At 37.4% G+C, this 21,934-nt stretch overlaps 1 protein-coding gene across 1 annotated transcript in view; it reads right to left on the bottom strand.

Annotated features, from left to right (window-relative positions):
* The window catches only part of Malrd1 (MAM and LDL receptor class A domain containing 1), a 724,504-nt gene that overhangs the window by 176,134 nt on the left and 526,436 nt on the right, over nt 1-21,934 (bottom strand). The window contains 1 exon segment of the mRNA NM_001287618.3: nt 498-659. Within this exon segment, the coding sequence (NP_001274547.3) occupies nt 498-659 (162 nt within the window).

Here is a 21,934-nt window from a genome sequence, read left to right as displayed (position 1 = left end):
TATAGTTTTAGAGAAAGAACAAAAAGATAAATTACAAGGGAGGGTTTAGAGGAAGAAAAAGGAAAAGGAAATTGTAATTTGAAAAAAACATTATAGGACAAATCTAAATGCTTTCCAGCAAGAATCAGTGATTTTTAAAAATATTTCACAAGTCATCCTGTGTGTCCTTAGTACCAAAATGTGGAACAGTCATTGAGGGTTGACCACAATTTGACTATAATTTTTCAAAATTGTTTCTTTGTGAAGTTTTAGCTCTTTACACACCCCACCGTTACTGAGAACTGTGATACTATCAAGAGTTATTTTTTTAATTTAATATACTTACTTATTTTTGTTCTTAAAGAGTCATGGATTTCTTTGTGACGGTGACAGCTGAGTCCATTTAACGTCTCAGTAGTTAAAACAGGAGATACAGCCCTTTCACATAGCTTACTACCTTCTACCCTGCAGGAACGTTCGTAAACACCACTATACTTGCTTACAGCTGCTAGATTTACCTGGTGTGTGGTCTGAATCTGGGCTCAAGGCTTCGGTAGTAATTACACTACCAATACTCCAATCCAAGTCATCTTCAGGATCTTGGGTAAGTCCGCAGTCCACAGTCCAGTCTCCTGAAGTTGTTTCAAAATTGCAGCTTCCTGTTGTGCTTATGTAGTACCCTAGCGAAACAAGAAGTTCACGTAAGCTTCGCAAACTGTCTACAACACCCTTTGCCTCACTATGTTTTTGGTGATTCAAATCATTTTATCTCATGATTCTTTTCTTTTTATTTTTGAAATATTTTGGTGTGCATTGCATGAGTGTGTGTGTGTGTGTGTGTGTGTGTGTGTGTGTGAGAGAGAGAGAGAGAGAGAGACAGAGACAGAGACAGAGACAGAGACAGAGACAGACAGACACACAAACACACACACACACAGATATGACTGTTTGCATGGCATATGCTCATGCCATGGAGTGTGTATCAGAGGAGGTCAGAGGACAACGTCAGTTGCTGGTGCTTGTCCTCCCATGTTGTTTGATAAAACTCTCATCACTGTTGGCAGTTCCACATGCCAGGTTAGTTGACTGCGGTAATTCCATAGATTTGTTCACCTGTCTGTGCTTTACTCTAGCCACAGAACTATGGAGAACACAGACACACATCTACAATGAGAATTCTGAAATTCTGATTTAGTTAAAAAAACACAGAAATATGGAAGAATATGTTTTTATATTAATCCCAGGTGTGGGATTAATCCCAGGTGTTCTAAATTTTCCACAACAGCTATGGTTTGCCTCTTGGTCTAGCAGAGGCATGGTTTCTTCAGCTGCAGATGATTTTTGTGGTGGCATGATACTGGGACTTCTCGGCACTTCTCAAAGGGTATATAAATGCTAGGGGCCCGAGAAGGGGGCAGGCTTGTTGGTTGTTCGGGTGTTGGTTGCTCGGTTGTTGGTTGTTCGGGTGTTGGTTGTTCGGGTGTTGGTTGTTCGGGTGTTGGTTGTTCAGGTGTTGGTTGTTCGGGTGTTGGTTGTTTGGTTGTTGTTGGTCACTATTTTTTAAGAACTCATGGACAAAGAAGAGGAAAGGAAAACATAAATGTCTTGAGGGCAAAGATCAAACTTTCCCTAAGGAACTCAATAATCAATGGGAAACAATTTAATAAAAACATTGCCCTTTTCCTTCAAACCTTTTACTGTCCTATCTAGTGTTAGGATGTTGAAAGGGTGGGAAAAGGAGGTGGATGTGGGTGGAACAAAGAAGAATCCACAAAGTAGCAAATGTCAGGTACACACATTCCTGGCTTTACATGAGTTCTGAAAAGCTAAACTCAAGTCTTTATGCTAAATAGCAAGTGCTTTACCTACTGAAACATCTCTACAACTCATATAGTTTAATTATTTATATATGAATTTTCTATAGCTAAAATATTTACACTAATCGGTAGTAACTTATTTATTCCATAATACTTTCTCTCTCAAGTAATATGGAATATTTGATTGAGTGTTGTCACTTACATATTATGTAATTATCTGGATTAAATAATATTGTTTACAAATGGCATACAAACCAGGCTGATGCCAAAACCATGAGTTTGACATTGTATTCATATGAATTATTCTGGCTGAATAAACAAAACATTCCATTGTGTGGCTGTTCGGTATATCCAGACTTGCTCTAGTGTTTCAACGGCATAGGTAGACCAGTAGTAAGGCAAAGTTGCTTATGAAAGGAAAGGTGCCTTTGGGTAAAGCAGTAGACCACGCTGGCCACAAACCAATCTACATATTTTCGGGCATGTATCCAGGCTAGCCACTAAGCTATAAAAGAAGTTATCTTCTAAAATTATTGATTGCCAACTCATTCAAAAGTAATTAAGTTTTCAAAATGAAAGCAATTAATATGTAGCAAAGGAAGGCCTTGTTGGGTATCAATGGAAGGAGAAGCCCTTGGTTCTGCAAGGTTGACCCCCATTATAGGGGAATGTCAGGGGAGCTGGAAGGGGGGTGTTTGGGGATGGGAACACTCTTATAGAAGAAGGGGAGGGGAACGGGATAGGAGGCTTATGTCTGGGGAAACTGGGAAATGGAGTAACAAATAAAGAAATAAAAAGTGTTAAGTGGATGCTGAAGTCAGAATATACAGAACTGATGCTCTCTTATGACTTACTGAATTCCTAAGAGAATTTCTGTTGTTATTTTGCTTCTTTAAGCATTGTTTGATTTTATCTCTAAAACAAAATTTTAATAATATTTTTTCTTTTTTAGTACATTGTTTTAATTCATTTAAAATGAATATATATAATCTATTTACTTTATGTGCTAAGTTATGGATCCTGCTTCATTTGGATGTTATGCTATCATTCTATAATACAAAATAGGATTATACTATGCATAGATGTAATAAACTCTTTGATCCAAGCATTTAGTCAACACACCATCAAATATCCAAACCCATCTCGTGAATGCCCAGGACTGCTTCTCTGCTTGTTCACATGGGTTCTGGGGTATTTGTATTTTCATGCACCCTATTCCCGACCCCTGAACCTAATAGCTCTTGTTCCACTACTTTCCAGGCAGATAATCTTGTCCCTGGTGGCTCAACTTAACTATCATTAAACTTCAACTTTCAAGATGTATCAGAAATCAGGATGTGTTTTCTTACACTTCATTCTCTCTATCGTAAAACAGGTGACTCTCTGTTTTCTAAAGCTAATCTCTGCCTCTTACCCTGACTCTTCATCAGAACTTTGTTCCTAGTCTACAGCTCATCTCCATTAAGGTCATACATGCTTCCTTTTCTTCCAGTGTCACAGTCCGTCCTTATGACTTTACTGTAACTTGCATCAGGCTTCCATCTTCATTTCAAAATGAATATACTTATTTAGGTTTTCCACTCTGTGTATCCTCAATTTTCTTTCCATCTACTTTGAAAAGATGTCGGGTAAATATACACACATGATAAAATACAGACTAACAATTTCAAAAACTCTTAGATCAGATCATTGAAGACCCAGAAATGAACCCACACATCTATGGTCACTAGGTCTTTAACAAAGGAGCTAACACGATCCAATGGAAGAAAGATAGCATTTTCAACAAATGGTGCTGGTTCAACAGGAGGTCAGCATGTAGAAGAATGCAGATCAATCCATGCTTATCATCTTGTACAAAGCTTAAGTCCAAGTAAATCAAGGACCTCCACATTAAACCAGATACATTCAAACTAATAGAAAAAAAAGTGGGGAAGAGTCTCCAACACATGGGCACTGGGGAAAATTTCCTGAACAAAATACCAATGGCTTATGCTCTAAGATCAAGAATCAACAAATGGGACCTCATAAAACTGCAAAACTTCTGTAAGCCAAAGGACACTATCACTGGGACAAAACAGCAACTAACAGATTGGGAAAAGATCTTTACCAATCCTACATCTGATAGAGGGCTATTATCCAAAATATACAAAGAACTCAAGAAGTTAAACTTCAGAGAATCAAATAATCCTATTAAAAATGGGGTCCAGAGCTAACAAAGAATTCTCAACTGAGGAATATGGAATGACTGAGAAGTACCTAAAGAAATGTTCAACATCCTCAGTTATCAGGGAAATGCTAATCAAAACAACCCTGAAATTCCCCCTCATTCCAGTCAGAATGGCTAAGTCAAAGACTCAGGAGACAACTGATGCTGGGTGAGAATGTGGAGAAAGAGAGGACCACTCCTCTAGTTTTGGTGGGATTGCAAACTAGTACAACCAGTCTGGAGATTCCTCAGATGGGGAGGACACCTGTATGGGGGAGGAGGAAGGGATGGGAGACTTATGAACAGGAAACCAGGAAAGGGAATAACATTTGAAATGTAAGTAAAGAAATATATGTAACAATAAAGAAATAAAATATCATATTCAAGGCCTAAAAAAAAAGGAGAAATAAACATCCATTACTTCCAACCATCACAGTGTTCTCTCCAAGTATGTCCTCTCTGATATTTCCATTTCACATGAATCTTATCTTCTTTTATAAAGACTCAAACATACAGTCTCACTATTGGTTCTCTATCCTTTGTATACCCCAAATGTCACCAGAACCTGGTTAGTTTTCCTTTGAGAATTTATGTATTTCCTTATTTTAAGTTTCATAGCAAGCACACTGATTCAAGCCTAGGGTATATTCGTAGAGATTGTCTTTAGAATAAGCTTCATCCTAACCACCTTTACATGCTCAAGCCATATTAATCATCTTTAATACTCTTTTTGTGTTATTTTGTTTTGGCTAAAATAGTCCATTTTTCACACTGTAAAAACACTCTTGCAAATCTTAACTTTTAATACAATAACATTTACTTGGATCCAAAGTTTTTAGGCCGAGTCTGCCTCATCAGTACAACTGTTTCAACTCCAACAATGTGTTACAGGATCATCTCTCTAAAATGAACTGACTTTGTAAAACATTTATGCTTAGACTTATATCTTTGTTTTTAAAAATACTTCTTTAGCAGTTGGTTACTCTTTTCATAAGAGTTGTTTCTAGGTCTTACTTAACATAACAGTTTTTCTTTATATTTTTACTTTATATGTATGTGTGTTTTGCTTGCATGTATATCTATGTACTACATGTGTAGTAAGAAAATTTTAATTTAACTAAGCCCCTTCAAAATTAAAGGATGCGTATTAAGTTGAAACAATTTCCTTACCCATGTATCCTATGAATCCACTAGCCATATGTTAACCTACTTTTCCTTCTCTTTGCTAGTTTAGAAATAGTTTTGAATGTAAATATAGACAAAAGCATCTTCAAGAAATAGTGATGAGAAACCTGGATAGTCATGTGTGCAATAATCCATATTTATCAGCCTGTACAAAATTCAACTTCAATTGGACCAAATATCTAAACATAAATTCAGATACACTAAATCTGATAGAAGAGAAAGTGAGGAATAGCCTTCGACTCATAAGCAGAGAAAAGGGATCTCTGAACCAAACAGTGCTATAGCCGACATGAAAATCAAAAGTTAATACATAGGACTTCATGAAAAGGAAAATTCCTGTAAGACAGAGGATATTATTCAGACAAGGCAGCAGCCTCTAGAAAAGGAAAAGAATTTTACCAACACCGCACCCAGTAGAGGACTAATATACAAAATACATAAAGAACTCAAGAAACTAGATATCAAAATCTTAAATAAAAAAATTAAAACTGGTTTACAGGGCTAAACAAAGAATTCACAAACAAGGAAACTCAAATGACTGAGAAACACTTAAAGAAATATTTAACATCTTAATCCATCAGGGAAATGAATATCAAAACTACTTTTGGATTTCATCTTATGCCTATCAAAATTGTTAAGATAAAAACAAAACAACAACAACAAAACAAACAAACAACAGAAAACAAAAACCAAACTACTGACAGCTCATTCTAGTGAGGAAGTGGAGTAAGAAGAACATCCATCCATTGTTGGTAGGAGCGCAACCTTGTTTAGCCACTATGGACATTGGTGTGGGAAGACACTTAACTCAAGATCCAGCTATACAACTATGAGGAATAAACACAAAGAATGCTCTATTCTGCTACCAGACACTTGCTCAAGCATGATCCTTGCTGGCTTATTTATAGTAGCCAGTGAATGTAAACAATATAGACGTTTATCAACAGTGTGTAAAGACAATGTGATACATTTACGCAATGAAGTTTAACTCAGATGTTCAAAAAATGACATCACGAAATTGACGAGTAAATGAATGAAACTAGAAAAAAAATCGTCCTGAGTGAAGTATCCCAGACCCAAAAGACAAGTATGGTTTGTATTACTTATATATGGATATTAGCTGTTGTCAATGAGAACCAAACTGAAATCTGTAGAACGACAGAGACCCAGTATAAGGCAAGGGCTTAGGTAAGAAAGATAGAGCCTATTAGGAAAGAGAAATAGAATATATATTTATGAAATAATGAGGGGAAACTGGAACAGGAGGATAAAGTGAGTAGAGGGAGAGAAGAGGGGTTATGGAGGAATATAAGGAGAGACAGCTAATTAAGGAGCATTGCAGAGGTAGTATGAAAACAATACTAGAAATTTCATAAAATATATTCATACATGAAAACCATTATAAATGAAATCACCAAATGATGGGGAGATAGAATGACAGTGGGCCATTTCTTGACACCAAATGAAGCTTCCAATGCAGAGATTGGATTATATCTAATTCAGTTGTTCACCAAGAGGTCTTGTGGTGGGCCAATCTCCAGTCTATCAAAGCTGTTGCCAGAACTACAGGTTGCCCTCCACAAACTGATGGCAAGGCCTCATTGCTGAGGGTAATACTTATGTAACTCATTTTACTTTTAGATGTCAAACTGGTACCTACATAACCCCTTCACCCAGTGATTCTGTCATTTTTAGCACAGTAAGTATGGCACACACACTATAAGAGAATAAACATAAACACCAAGGCTGCCACAAGCATTCGATCTACATAGTGTCTTGCTTGCAAAATATGCTGGGACAATGGTGGAATAAAACTTGTGGGAGTGGAGACACCGCCGGACCCTGAAGGAAACAGACCGGATAAACAGTTCTCTGCACCCAAATCCCGTGGGAGGGAGAGCTAAACCTTCAGAGAGGCAGACAGGCCTGGGAAACCAGAAGAGACTGCTCCCTGCACACACATCTCGGACGCCAGAGGAAAAAGCCAAAGACCATCTGGAACCCTGGTGCACTGAAGCTCCCGGAAGGGGCGGCACAGGTCTTCCTGGTTGCTGCCGCTGCAGAGAGCCCCTGGACAGCACCCCAGGAGCAAACCTGAGCCTCGGGACCACAGGTAAGACCAAATTTTCTGCTGCAAGAAAGCTGCCTGGTGGACTCAAGACACAGGCCCACAGGAACAGCTGAAGACCTGTAGAGAGGAAAAACTACACGCCCGAAAGCAGAACACTCTGTCCCCATAACTGACTGAAAGAGAGGAAAACAGGTCTACAGCACTCCTGACACACAGGCTTATAGGACAGTCTAGCCACTGTCAGAAATAGCAGAACAAAGTAACACTAGAGATAATCTGATGGCGAGAGGCAAGCGCAGGAACCCAAGCAACAGAAACCAAGACTACATGCCATCATCGGAGCCCAATTCTCCCACCAAAACAAACATGAAATATCCAAACACACCAGAAAAGCAAGATCTAGTTTCAAAATCATATTTGATCATGATGCTGGAGGACTTCAGGAAAGACCTGAACACACTTAGGGAAACACAGGAAAACATTAATAAACAAGTAAAAGCCTACAGAGAGGAATCGCAAAAATCCCTGAAAGAATTCCAGGAAAACACAATCAAACAGTTGAAGGAATTAAAAATGGAAATAGAAGCAATCAAGAAAGAACACATGGAAACAACCCTGGATATAGAAAACCAAAAGAAGAGACAAGGAGCTGTAGATACAAGCTTCACCAACAGAATACAAGAGATGGAAGAGAGAATCTCAGGAGCAGAAGATTCCATAGAAATCATTGACTCAACTGTCAAAGATAATGTAAAGCGGAAAAAGCTACTGGCCCAAAACATACAGGAAATCCAGGACTCAATGAGAAGATCAAACCTAAGGATAATAGGTATAGAAGAGAGTGAAGACTCCCAGCTCAAAGGACCAGTAAATATCTTCAACAAAATCATAGAAGAAAACTTCCCTAACCTAAAAAAAGAGATACCCATAGACATACAGGAAGCCTACAGAACTCCAAATAGATTGGACCAGAAAAGAAACACCTCCCGTCACATAATTGTCAAAACACCAAACGCACAAAATAAAGAAAGAATATTAAAAGCAGTAAGGGAAAAAGGTCAAGTAACATATAAAGGGAGACCTATCAGAATCACACCAGACTTCTCGCCAGAAACTATGAAGGCCAGAAGATCCTGGACTGATGTTATACAGACCCTAAGAGAACACAAATGCCAGCCCAGGTTACTGTATCCAGCAAAACTCTCAATTAACATTGATGGAGAAACCAAGATATTCCATGACAAAACCAAATTTACACAATATCTTTCTACAAATCCAGCACTACAAAGGATAATAAATGGTAAAGCCCAACATAAGGAGGCAAGCTATACCCTAGAAGAAGCAAGAAACTAATCGTCTTGGCAACAAAACAAAGAGAATGAAAGCACACAAACATAACCTCACATCAAATATGAATATAAAGGGAAGCAATAATCACTATTCCTTAATATCTCTCAACATCAATGGCCTCAACTCCCCAATAAAAAGACATAGATTAACAAACTGGATACGCAACGAGGACCCTGCATTCTGCTGCCTACAGGAAACACACCTCAGAGACAAAGACAGACACTACCTCAGAGTGAAAGGCTGGAAAACAACTTTCCAAGCAAATGGTCAGAAGAAGCAAGCTGGAGTAGCCATTCTAATATCAAATAAAATCAATTTCCAACTAAAAGTCATCAAAAAAGATAAGGAAGGACACTTCATATTCATCAAAGGAAAAATCCACCAAGATGAACTCTCAATCCTAAATATCTATGCCCCAAACACAAGGGCACCTACATATGTAAAAGAAACCTTACTAAAGCTCAAAACACACATTGCACCTCACACAATAATAGTGGGAGATTTCAACAACCCACTCTCATCATTGGACAGATCATGGAAACAGAAATTAAACAGTGATGTAGACAGACTAAGAGAAGTCATGAGCCAATTGGACTTAACGGATATTTATAGAACATTCTATCCTAAAGCAAAAGGATATACCTTCTTCTCAGCTCCTCATGGTACTTTCTCCAAAATTGACCATATAATTGGTCAAAAAACGGGCCTCAACAGGTACAGAAAGATAGAAATAATCCCATGCGTGCTATCGGACCACCACGGCCTAAAACTGGTCTTCAATAACAATAAGGGAAGAATGCCCACATATACGTGGAAATTGAACAATGCTCTACTCAATGATAACCTGGTCAAGGAAGAAATAAAGAAAGAAATTAAAAACTTTTTAGAATTTAATGAAAATGAAGATACAACATACTCAAACTTATGGGACACAATGAAAGCTGTGCTAAGAGGAAAACTCATAGCGCTGAGTGCCTGCAGAAAGAAACAGGAAAGAGCATATGTCAGCAGCTTGACAGCACACCTAAAAGCTCTAGAACAAAAAGAAGCAAATACACCCAGGAGGAGTAGAAGGCAGGAAATAATCAAACTCAGAGCTGAAATCAACCAAGTAGAAACAAAAAGGACCATAGAAAGAATCAACAGAACCAAAAGTTGGTTCTTTGAGAAAATCAACAAGATAGATAAACCCTTAGCCAGACTAACGAGAGGACACAGAGAGTGTGTCCAAATTAACAAAATCAGAAATGAAAAGGGAGACATAACTACAGATTCGGAGGAAATTCAAAAAATCATCAGATCTTACTATAAAAACCTATATTCAACAAAATTTGAAAATCTTCAGGAAATGGACAATTTCCTAGACAGATACCAGGTATCGAAGTTAAATCAGGAACAGATAAACCAGTTAAACAACCCCATAACTCCTAAGGAAATAGAAGCAGTCATTAAAGGTCTCCCAACCAAAAAGAGCCCAGGTCCAGACGGGTTTAGTGCAGAATTCTATCAAACCTTCATAGAAGACCTCATACCAATATTATCCAAACTATTCCACAAAATTGAAACAGATGGAGCCCTACCGAATTCCTTCTATGAAGCCACAATTACTCTTATACCTAAACCACACAAAGACACAACAAAGAAAGAGAACTTCAGACCAATTTCCCTTATGAATATCGACGCAAAAATACTCAATAAAATTCTGGCAAACCGAATTCAAGAGCACATCAAAACAATCATCCACCATGATCAAGTAGGCTTCATCCCAGGCATGCAGGGATGGTTTAATATACGGAAAACCATCAACGTGATCCATTATATAAACAAACTGAAAGAACAGAACCACATGATCATTTCATTAGATGCTGAGAAAGCATTTGACAAAATTCAACACCCCTTCATGATAAAAGTCCTGGAAAGAATAGGAATTCAAGGCCCATACCTAAACATAGTAAAAGCCATATACAGCAAACCAGTTGCTAACATTAAACTAAATGGAGAGAAACTTGAAGCAATCCCACTAAAATCAGGGACTAGACAAGGCTGCCCACTCTCTCCCTACTTATTCAATATAGTTCTTGAAGTTCTAGCCAGAGCAATCAGACAACAAAAGGAGATCAAAGGGATACAGATCGGAAAAGAAGAGGTCAAAATATCACTATTTGCAGATGACATGATAGTATATTTAAGTGATCCCAAAAGTTCCACCAGAGAACTACTAAAGCTGATAAACAACTTCAGCAAAGTGGCTGGGTATAAAATTAACTCAAATAAATCAGTTGCCTTCCTCTATACAAAAGAGAAACAAGCCGAGAAAGAAATTAGGGAAACGACACCCTTCATAATAGACCCAAATAATATAAAGTACCTCGGTATGACTTTAACCAAGCAAGTAAAAGATCTGTACAATAAGAACTTCAAGACACTGAGGAAAGAAATTGAAGAAGACCTCAGAAGATGGAAAGATCTCCCATGCTCATGGATTGGCAGGATTAATATGGTAAAAATGGCCATTTTACCAAAAGCAATCTACAGATTCAATGCAATCCCCATCAAAATACCAATCCAATTCTTCAAAGAGTTAGACAGAACAATTTGCAAATTCATCTGGAATAACAAAAAACCCAGGATAGCTAAAGCTATCCTCAACAATAAAAGGACTTCAGGGGGAATCACTATCCCTGAACTCAAGCAGTATTACAGAGCAATAGTGATAAAAACTGCATGGTATTGGTACAGAGACAGACAGATAGACCAATGGAATAGAATTGAAGACCCAGAAATGAACCCACACACCTATGGTCACTTGATTTTTGACAAAGGAGCCAAAACCATCCAATGGAAAAAAGATAGTATTTTCAGCAAATGGTGCTGGTTCAACTGGAGGGCAACATGTAGAAGAATGCAGATCGATCCATCCTTATCACCCTGTACAAAGCTTAAGTCCAAGTGGATCAAGGACCTCCACATCAAACCAGACACACTCAAACTAATAGAAGAAAAACTAGGGAAGCATCTGGAACACATGGGCACTGGAAAAAATTTCCTGAACAAAACACCAATGGCTTATGCTCTAAGATCAAGAATCGACAAATGGGATCTCATAAAACTGCAAAGCTTCTGTAAGGCAAAGGACACTGTGGTTAGGACAAAACGGCAACCAACAGATTGGGAAAAGATCTTTACCAATCCTACAACAGATAGAGGCCTTATTTCCAAAATATACAAAGAACTCAAGAAGTTAGATCGCAGGGAAACAAATAACCCTATTAAAAAATGGGGTTCAGAGCTAAACAAAGAATTCACAGCTGAGGAATGCCGAATGGCTGAGAAACACCTAAAGAAATGTTCAACATCTTTAGTCATAAGGGAAATGCAAATCAAAACAACCGTGAGATTTCACCTCACACCAGTGCGATTGGCTAAGATCAAAAACTCAGGTGACAGCAGATGCTGGCGAGGATGTGGAGAAAGAGGAACACTCCTCCATTGTTGGTGGGATTGCAGACTGGTAAAACCATTCTGGAAATCAGTCTGGAGGTTCCTCAGAAAATTGGACATTGAACTGCCTGATGATCCAGCTATACCTCTCTTGGGCATATACCCAAAAGATGCCCCAACATATAAAAGAGACACGTGCTCCACTATGTTCATCGCAGCCTTATTTATAATAGCCAGAAGCTGGAAAGAACCCAGATGCCCTTCAACAGAGGAATGGATACAGAAAATGTGGTACATCTACACAATGGAATATTACTCAGCTATCAAAAACAACGAGTTTATGAAATTCGTAGGCAAATGGTTGGAACTGGAAAATATCATCCTGAGTGAGCTAACCCAATCACAGAAAGACATACATGGTATGCACTCATTGATAAGTGGCTATTAGCCCAAATGCTTGAATTACCCTAGATCCCTAGAACAAACGAAACTCAAGACGGATGATCAAAATGTGAATGCTTCACTCCTTCTTTAAATGAGGAAAAAGAATACCCTTGGCAGGGAAGGGAGAGGCAAAGATTAAAACAGAGACTGAAGGAACACCCATTCAGAGCCTGCTCCACATGTGGCCCATACATATACAGCCACCCAATTAGACAAGATGGATGAAGCAAAGAAGTGCAGACCGACAGGAGCCGGATGTAGATCGCTCCTGAGAGACACAGCCAGAATACAGCAAATATAGAGGCGAATGCCAGCAGCAAACCACTGAACTGAGAATAGGTCCCCTATTGAAGGAATCAGAGAAAGAACTGGAAGAGCTTGAAGGGGCTCGAGACTCCAAAAGTACAACAATGCCAAGCAACCAGAGCTTCCAGGGACTAAGCCACTACCTAAAGACTATACATGGACTGACCCTGGACTCTGACCCCATAGGTAGCAATGAATATCCTAGTAAGAGCATCAGTGGAAGGGGAAGCCCTGGGTCCTGCTAAGACTGAACCCACAGTGAACTAGTCTATGGGGGGAGGGCGGCAATGGGGGGAGGGTTGGGAGGGGAACACCCATAAGGAAGGGGAGGGGGGAGGGGGATGTTTGCCCGGAAACCGGGAAAGGGAATAACACTCGAAATGTATATAAGAAATACTCAAGTTAATAAAAAAAAAAAAAAAAAAAAAAAAAAAAAAAGAAAAGAGAACCTCAGGAGCAAAATAAAAAAAAAAAATGTGAAAAAAAAAAAAAAAACTTGTGGGAGTAACCAACCACTCTCTGATTTGACTTAAGGCCCATTCGATGAAATGCTTGGGTGACCAAGTACCTGAGACTAGATAGCTCAGACACCTAGGGTAGAACCAAATATTGTTCTTTAAAAAATAGCAAGAAAATGACTCCTATGGACACTCTGCTGTCCTCACAAATCAGTGTCGTATTCACTCATCATCAGATCATCAGAGAAGCAGATGAGAACAAACAGGGAGACCAACAGCCAGACATTATGCAGAGACTAGGAGACCTTGGAACATGAAGATTTCTCTACAAATGAGATATTTCCACAAATTTCCTTCCCCTGAGCTTGTGAGGACCCCACAGAAGAGGAGGCAGAAAATGCATAAGGAATACAGAAAGGATAATGCAGAAAGGATACAGTACACCAAGAAGACAAATCTGTCTAAATCAGTATGATGAAAGCTTACATGACCTCGCAGAAACTGAGACCACATGTACAGGGCCCATACGAGGCCCCTTGTATACAAATTTTGGCTTCCATTATATACGTGTGTTTTTATGGGACTTCTGACTGTGTGAACAAGTGTGTTTGTTTCTGTGCCTTCTCTTTGGGGGGACCTCTTCTATTTGTGTGTTTTGTCTAATTCTGTATCCGTTTTGTCTGATTCCATTGTGTTAGTTTTATTGCATATTATTATATTTTATTATTACTCTTGTGAATATTTTTGTTTATTGAAAAGAAGTAGATACAAAAGGGAGGAGAGGTATGAAGGAACTAGGAAGACTATAGGAAGAGAAATCTAATCAGGATATATTATGTGAGAACAGGGAATTTATTTGCAATAAAAATTTTAAAAACAATAAAACAAAACAAAAGAGAATCTAGATACTAGAAGCTACTGTGAAAAAATTAAGAAAAGTTTGATTTCTTGTTAATCCAGAAAAATGAAAATTTTGTTATTTGCTTTTTTCTTTTGTAAAATAGAAGTGAATCTTTATATTTAAGAACAAGTCCACATTTATATTTCACAGGTGCTTTTTAAACTTGTTTCTTTTACTTGTAAAATTACATAGTGACAAACCTCCGAGACCACTCTCTTAGAGACACGATTTTCTCAGACCTTTGCACATGTTTCTCATGGAGAGATGCAGATGTTGAAGATAGTGAAAATCCTGGTGTGGGCACTCTGATGTTGGACAGGAGTTTTAAGTATGCCATAGAGTGCATCCGAAATGACTTGCAGGGGGCTTCAAAACCTTTCCTAAATTGTTCATGTTGAGACGAGGGTCAAGAACCTTGCTATACCGACAGATTCCTTTTGTCATTATGTTCTAGGAATACACAGATATTAATATATAGATAATCACTACTTTAAAAGCTCAGTAATCAGCCAGTTGTTTTGTAATGTCTTTGCTGACTAATATGTATAGTGAGCACACAGCACTTGTCCGGTTGCCTGTGGTATGTTCTCCACTGGCTTGGTTTTGAGTCGTTTACAGCACAACTTCTGTACCAGAGATGGAAGCTTAGGGGTTGAGCATTTCTTAAGTGGGAGGCAAACATTTTAGACTCCTTTGTACTGTTCGCTGCATTCAAGGAGTTATTCATTTTATAACAAAAATGGCATGGGCAAATATATTCTTGGAGTCATGGGAAGCAGGTAGTGCTCTAAAGACGAATTAATTTGAACCTAGGCAGATAATTAAGAATAGGACCAGTAAATTTCATAGATAATCTTTTGGGGATCCTGATAAGGGAAGAGAGACCTGGAGGTTTTGCACATGTGAATTTTAGTGGCTTATACCTGTATAAAAGTCATTTTGCTCCATTACCCAGGTATGGAATTCGACTCTTCAAGATATGAAGATATTGGTCTGTATCCCTTTCTACCATGCAAGGTTCATCTTGGATTTTAAATGTTAGCATTCATGTCTTCATCTTTCTATAAGAATTCTTAAAGATATATTTATAGTTGTCCTCATAATATGTCTGCAATGTTCTTAAAATTTCTATCAGTAGCTGCTTCTATAAGAAGCCAACTAAAAGATGGAGTCCTAACTGCTCTGTACCATGGATGATATTGTTAAGATAGACTAACTAGATTTCCAGCTACCAGCTCTTAGACTTCATTCTGTATGGCATGGGAATTAATAGTTAGACATAGCTATTTATCCAAGCACTTGAAACACCAACCTACAATAGTTTTAAACCATAGCCATGCACTTAGCTCAATGAAGTGAGGCACTTTCCAGTTTTAGCAACTTCAGGTTAGGCTGTGCTATAACTTCAGTCTGCCTCGTGGGCTACCCTCCCACCTTCCATTTTCATTCACACTTCAGGAACCACAATCCTTCTGGCATCACACGTGCTCCTCATACAGAAAGAAGGAGATGAGGGTCAGAAGAGAGGTGTGGTTTCCTTGTCCGGCTTTTTTCTCATGGAGTAAATTCCTTCTTCAAATTGTTATGCTGTTCTCAATGGCATCTGTCATCTTTGTGAAACTTTGAATATGTTTTAGTTACTAGTTGTCACAATGCTACCATAAGTGAAATGAACAGATTTGGTTTTGTATAGATTCAATGGAAAAGAACGGGCGGTAACCTAACAAGTTCTGCCAGGATGCCAAGGCTGAAATTTCAGATCTAAGCACCCTTAATGTGCCCTCCCCTTTTTCATTTCATGTAACATCACATTCATTCTTGAATGACCAATTTAAATCTCAGGTGTCCTGACCCATAGCATACTAATTCTCATGGTGGTATTTAATGTGAGCATTTGGTGGGAATTATAGTTGCTATCATTTATTTGAAAGGCTATTAATTAGGCTGTACTGTCACTTCAATTGTTTTATAACTTTGTGTTATGGTAAACATTCCTAAGTGATTTCTTCCTACCTCTGAGCTGCTTGTATTTGCGTGAACATTCAGTAAAACCTGCTGATGAGAGAGAACGTGTTTTATATATCCCAATAATGGATATTTTTCAAAATAGCAATTACTTTTGGAGAACTCCTTTCATAGGATGGTCTTTCAGTGGACTTAAAACGTTATCGGTATTCTTTTAAGCAACAGCCATTTCCCCAGTGGTATATTATTTAGCCCCATGGCCACATGATCAATCAGGGTAAACACTTATAAACATGAAAATAAGTACAAAGTAAATTATTTTTATTCCTCATCTTCATATATTCATCTAATTTAATCATATCACACTGCAAGGTATAGGAATATTTGTGATACTCCAAGTATCACACTTTTAATTCCTGTTGACTTATACTAAGCATGATTTCAAATAATGTGAATGAGTGAGAAATAATACTACAGCTCAACAGTTCTGTGTTAACATGCTGTAAAGGGAAGAAAAGGCCTCCGTCCATTACAACACTGCACATGCCTTAATGAGATACTACTACAGCGAAAATAGTAGTGAAAAGACATCCTTTTCAAATTAATGAATAATTCTCCTAAATGAATATCTCATTTCTTACGAACAACGTTTTTCTCAAACAGGAGGGAGGAAAGCAGAGTTTTATGTCTGTTCAACACCTACAGCAATACTGAGTCATGGTATAAGTGCTTTCCTTGCTGTAGTATCAAGGGCCATGAGGTACAAAAATGATTGAATCCAGCAACAGTCTGTTCAACATGGTAATTAGCAATGATGTTCTGTCTGTATGCCAGTGCAGCGGTGGCACACAGCATGTCGAAATAACCAGTCAATATCTGATTTAGCTTGAAGCTCACTCCATGAGATAGAACCCATACCTGATACTACTTGGGTGATCAAGAATGGGAGACTAGATCGTCTAGGGACCAGGGAGGAAACAAAGAGACTGTTCTGAAACAAACAACTGAGGAACGTTCTGCTATACTCATAGATCAGTGCATTGGTCAGTCATCATCAGAGAAGCTTCCTCCTACAGCAAACGAGAACACACACACACACACATGCATGCGCGCGCGCGCACACACACACACACACACACACACACACACACACACACACACACACAGTCAGACATTATACAGAGAGTGAGAGATCTCAGAACACTCCGGTGCTAAACCAGATATGTTCATCAAATACCTCCCCTCAGCATCCAGGAAACCCCACAAATGAGGAGGCAGAAATATTTTAAGAGCTAGAGAGGATGGAAGGATCAAGGAGAAGAGGATCAAGAAGTCAAGGCCCTCTAAATAATCGTGATCAAAGTTCATGGGAACTCACAGAGACTGCGGCAGAGTGCACGGGGCCTGCACCAATCTGCAGCAAGTCCTTTGCATGTGTTATGGGTTCCAATTTAGAGTTTTTAATGGGATAATTTCATGAATGCGTGAAATTAGTGTGAGATTTTAGTGCCTTCTCTTGGACTCATTTTTCCTTGACTATTTGTTTTGCCTAATTCTGATATATGAATTTTTGTTTTATCCTTTTCTTTTACATTTATTTTATTATTATTCATTAGAAGTCTGTTTTCTGGTGAAAAACAGAAAAGAAGGGGATTTTGTTGGGAAGGATGGTAAGTGGGGAGGAACTAAGAGTATATGAAGCAGAAACTGTAATCAAGATATTTTATGCAAAAAATCCATTTTCAATAAATAAAGGGAAATTTTCAATTGAGGGCAAATATAATGAAACAGATGACCCCCCATATGACCACTCCCAGAATAATAAACCAATTTATGATTCAATTCAATATATTAACTGAATAATTGTATTTAATATATGGAGCTAGTTCTTATAGACCACTAAATAATGAGTGACTTATTTACTATGAAGAAGAGAAAAATGAATCTCTGAGAATATAAATAATGGTAGCTCTGAGATCTAATATATTTTAATTTAGTTTTAATAAGTGAGAGTCTTAGTAAAATTAAAGGCTACATTTTAATATTTCCAAAGGTCAGTTCATTCCATGTATTTCTCTAAATGTCATTTATTCTGTTATCCATAATAAGTCATGTATTTAATTGAAAGTATTCCATATTTAACACTTGCAAAGCATTTACAGGGCCGTTAATATAAATCCCAGTGAATTCTACTTGAAAACTGGTGTATCATCACCTATCAGCCTGTGAGTGCTCTTTAAGGATGTGAAGAAAAATTTTCAAGTTTTTTGAGGAAAATTGCCTATGTCATTGACGCCACATTGCTTTTTTGCATAAATTTAAATACTCCTATTAGTAGCTCATTAAAGTTTGAATAACATTTGTCATATGCGTATGTAGTTGACTTTAGTTTCTAGAGCAAGATCACATTTGTATACCTTTAATACCTCAACTATGAGAAATGTAAAATGATGTAAGTTAATATGAAAGTAAAACAGAGAAAATATGTAATGTTTATATTTGGATAATCAAATTATCAAGTATTATATTTTAGGTTTGTAAGGCTATATGTATGTTGTGTGCACACACACACACAAACACATACGCATACACACACCATAAACAGTCTCCATTTGTAATATACAAGTAAATGGTTGTAAACTCATTGGCAATATTGGTTATGACTTAAAATTAAACTAGGTAAATTCATTATGAAGGACCTGAATCATAAAAATTCAAAGAAAATTGCAATTCAATATAATATTCTTTCTACTTGAATTTTTTATAATAGAAATATTTAGATATTCAGTACTTTGTTTCTAACACATATTATATGCAGAAATTCAGAAAAGAATTTCATGTTTACATAAATATTTTCCATGTAGATCCTAACTAAGAAAGGCAATTTAATATTGGTGTAGTTTATATTAGATTTTTCTACTTGGTTCAATCTAGAATCACACAAGAAGACAGTCTCAATGAAAGACTGTCTACACTGGGTTGGCCTTTGTGGACATCTGTGGAAGATTAAGTTAATTTGTGAGGTTAATTTAAATTAAGTTAAATTATTTTGATCAAGTTAAATTCAGAAGATCCAGCCCAATGTGGTCAGAACCATTTAGGCAGGGCATCCTAAATTGTGTAAACTAGGGTAACTAGCAGAACACTCGGCATGCACTCATTCTCCGTTCCGATCCTCACTGTGTTTGCAACGTGACCATCTCACTCTAGCTCTCCCTGCCTTAGATTCCCACAGTGATGGACTAGTAACATGGATTTATTAGCTGAAATAAACTCCCTCCCCTAAGTTTTTTGTAATAGCATTAGAAATAAAATTAGAACAATATGATGAGAAATTTCGACTGAACACTAAAGTGACATAAATCTTTCTATTCAATTATATCTGTCAATGGCATCATGTCCAAACTATTGTTCCTTTAGCTTTTATATAAATTAATCTAACTTTCTATTGTATACTGATGAGTCTTTAATTATCTACTCATTATAATTTTTAGGGGAAAATTGTGAATTCACAAATGTTTTAGAGATTCCCTTAGAACCTTATTAGAATTACTTCCTTACAATTAATGCCATGTTTTGACTCATTTAAAAGTACATAGAAATAGTGTTAGAAAATTTAATAATTTAAATAAGAGACATCCTTAGTCAATATAATTTATGTGATATCAAAATGATAACACTGTAGCCTCCATAATGCAGTTTTCAATATGACAACATTAATACTGAAAACATGTTAAATGAAATAAGCCAGCAATATTAAGACACATTTTACATGAATTACTCAAGGTCCATAGTTTATCGACAGTTATAGAATGCTGGTTATCATGGCCTATGATTTTAGGGAGCTGTTGTTTAATGGATAATTTGCTATTTCCCAAGCATTGTAGAGATGGACTTTGGTGATGGTTGGACAATAATATAATAAATTTCAGTATACTCTACATTTAAAATGATTTAAATGAAAAGTCTCTTATATTTACTTTGCAAAAGTATTAATAAATAATAGATACAGCTGCATGGTGGTGAATGGTGGCACATACATTCCACCTCAGTATTCCAGAGGCAGAGGCAGGTGAATCTTTGTGAGTTCTAGGCCAGCCTGGTCTACAGAATGAGTTCCAGGACAGTCAGGGTTTCACTGAGAAACCCTATCTAAATGCCCCACCCCAAAGAAAGAAGTAGCAAACATGAATAAAAGAAAAAAATGAGTGTTGTGGCAGAATCATTGTCATAATAGTTCTCAAGAATGAAAATGATGACGAGTTAAACAAACCAGACACTACTGGTCTAAAAAAAAGAAAGAAAGAAAGAAAAAGTAACAATAAAATGACTCCTAATGATACTTTGGTATACTTACAGATGGGTACTTTATTTATACATCACCAATCCCTCCTGCCACAGATGGACACAATAGAGAGAACCACAGCCAGACATTGCACATACATACATACTTACCTACATACACACACATAAATATATACATACAGACATACATAAACTTACACACATATAATTACAGGGAGATGATGGTTTTTCTTTTATCTTAGTATATTTAATTTTGTTACTGTTTTTTCTTTAAGAGCAAACTGCAAAAAAGGGGAAAGACATCTGTTTATGTACAAGATGATCACCCTTAGTTCTTACCTCCTTGTGGTACAGGGCATATTCACGTGTATAGTTCTTTTATCTATTCAAGTCCAGACTAGACTTAATTTGCTTGGCAATCAGAATTCGTTGCAAGTGACATTTGGGATATCTACAGTTAAACTAAACGAACCTTGGTTAGATTTCCTGTGGCTCTGGAATGTTGGGTTCTAGGAGGATCAACTTTGATAGTACTCAGCAGGATGACTTTTCAATCCTGTGCAGTGGTCATAATGTATGAGTGCAGGGTAACTGTGGAGGATGAAATTCCATCAGAAGTAAGACAAAGAAACTAGAGAACTATTTGTTCAAGTTCAGAGAGGAAGAAACCATCATAGATTTGATTTTCCAGTCCCTCAAAGTCACACCAGTTATTCAAGGGTCAAACTGCCAAGTTGAATTGTCAACTCACCAAGGGACCAAATATGAAGGTGTTGTCTGGCCCACTAGTTTGAGGGTAGCTCATGTGTGACAAACTACAATTGCTATAAGCATCCTATATTGTTATGTGGATGAGCTGAAGCTCAAGGTCAATGGTAGAGTTTCTGCATAGCCTGCACGAGGCCCTGACTTCATTCCCAATTAGTGTGGAACCAACTCTTTGGAGGCAGATAGAAATACAAGCCTGATATTCTAAAGTCCCAGAAGGTAAAGGCATGGTGATTCAGCACCGATCTGTGCTATTTTCAAGCACCTCTTCCACAGAAAAGGTGGTGGGATTTGGTTCAGTAAGAAGTGTGTAACACATCTTTTACTTTTAAATTACAAACTCGTTTTATTTTTCATACTTCAAGGAGTTGAATTTAGAAAATGAAGTAAATCTCATAGTATCATAGCTAATGCAACAAAATTAATAAAAAATTGTGCTTACTTTTTACTTTCAGGTTTCTTTTCTATTTTATCAATAAACCAACCACATTTGAAGGAGGGATGGTAAAAGAAATATTGCTGATAAAGCTAATACATAACATAGACAGCTAGTTTATTAATTTGTACTTCTTACTTCTCTGACAGTTCTACAAGCACATATGATGGTGATGTCTTATAATATGATTTCATGGAATTTTCATTAAAAATTAAAGTGGGCTGCCGCTGCAGAGAGCCCGTGGGCAGCACCCCACGAGCGAACCTGAGCCTCGGGACCACAGGTAAGACCAAATTTTCTGC

The sequence above is a fragment of the Rattus norvegicus genome, chromosome 17, assembly GCF_021556685.1.
Source record: "Rattus norvegicus strain SHRSP/BbbUtx chromosome 17, alternate assembly SHRSP_T2T, whole genome shotgun sequence".
Lineage (NCBI taxonomy): Eukaryota > Metazoa > Chordata > Mammalia > Rodentia > Muridae > Rattus > Rattus norvegicus.
Note: the sequence above shows the minus strand (reverse complement) of the source record. Positions and strands in the feature narration are given on the sequence as shown.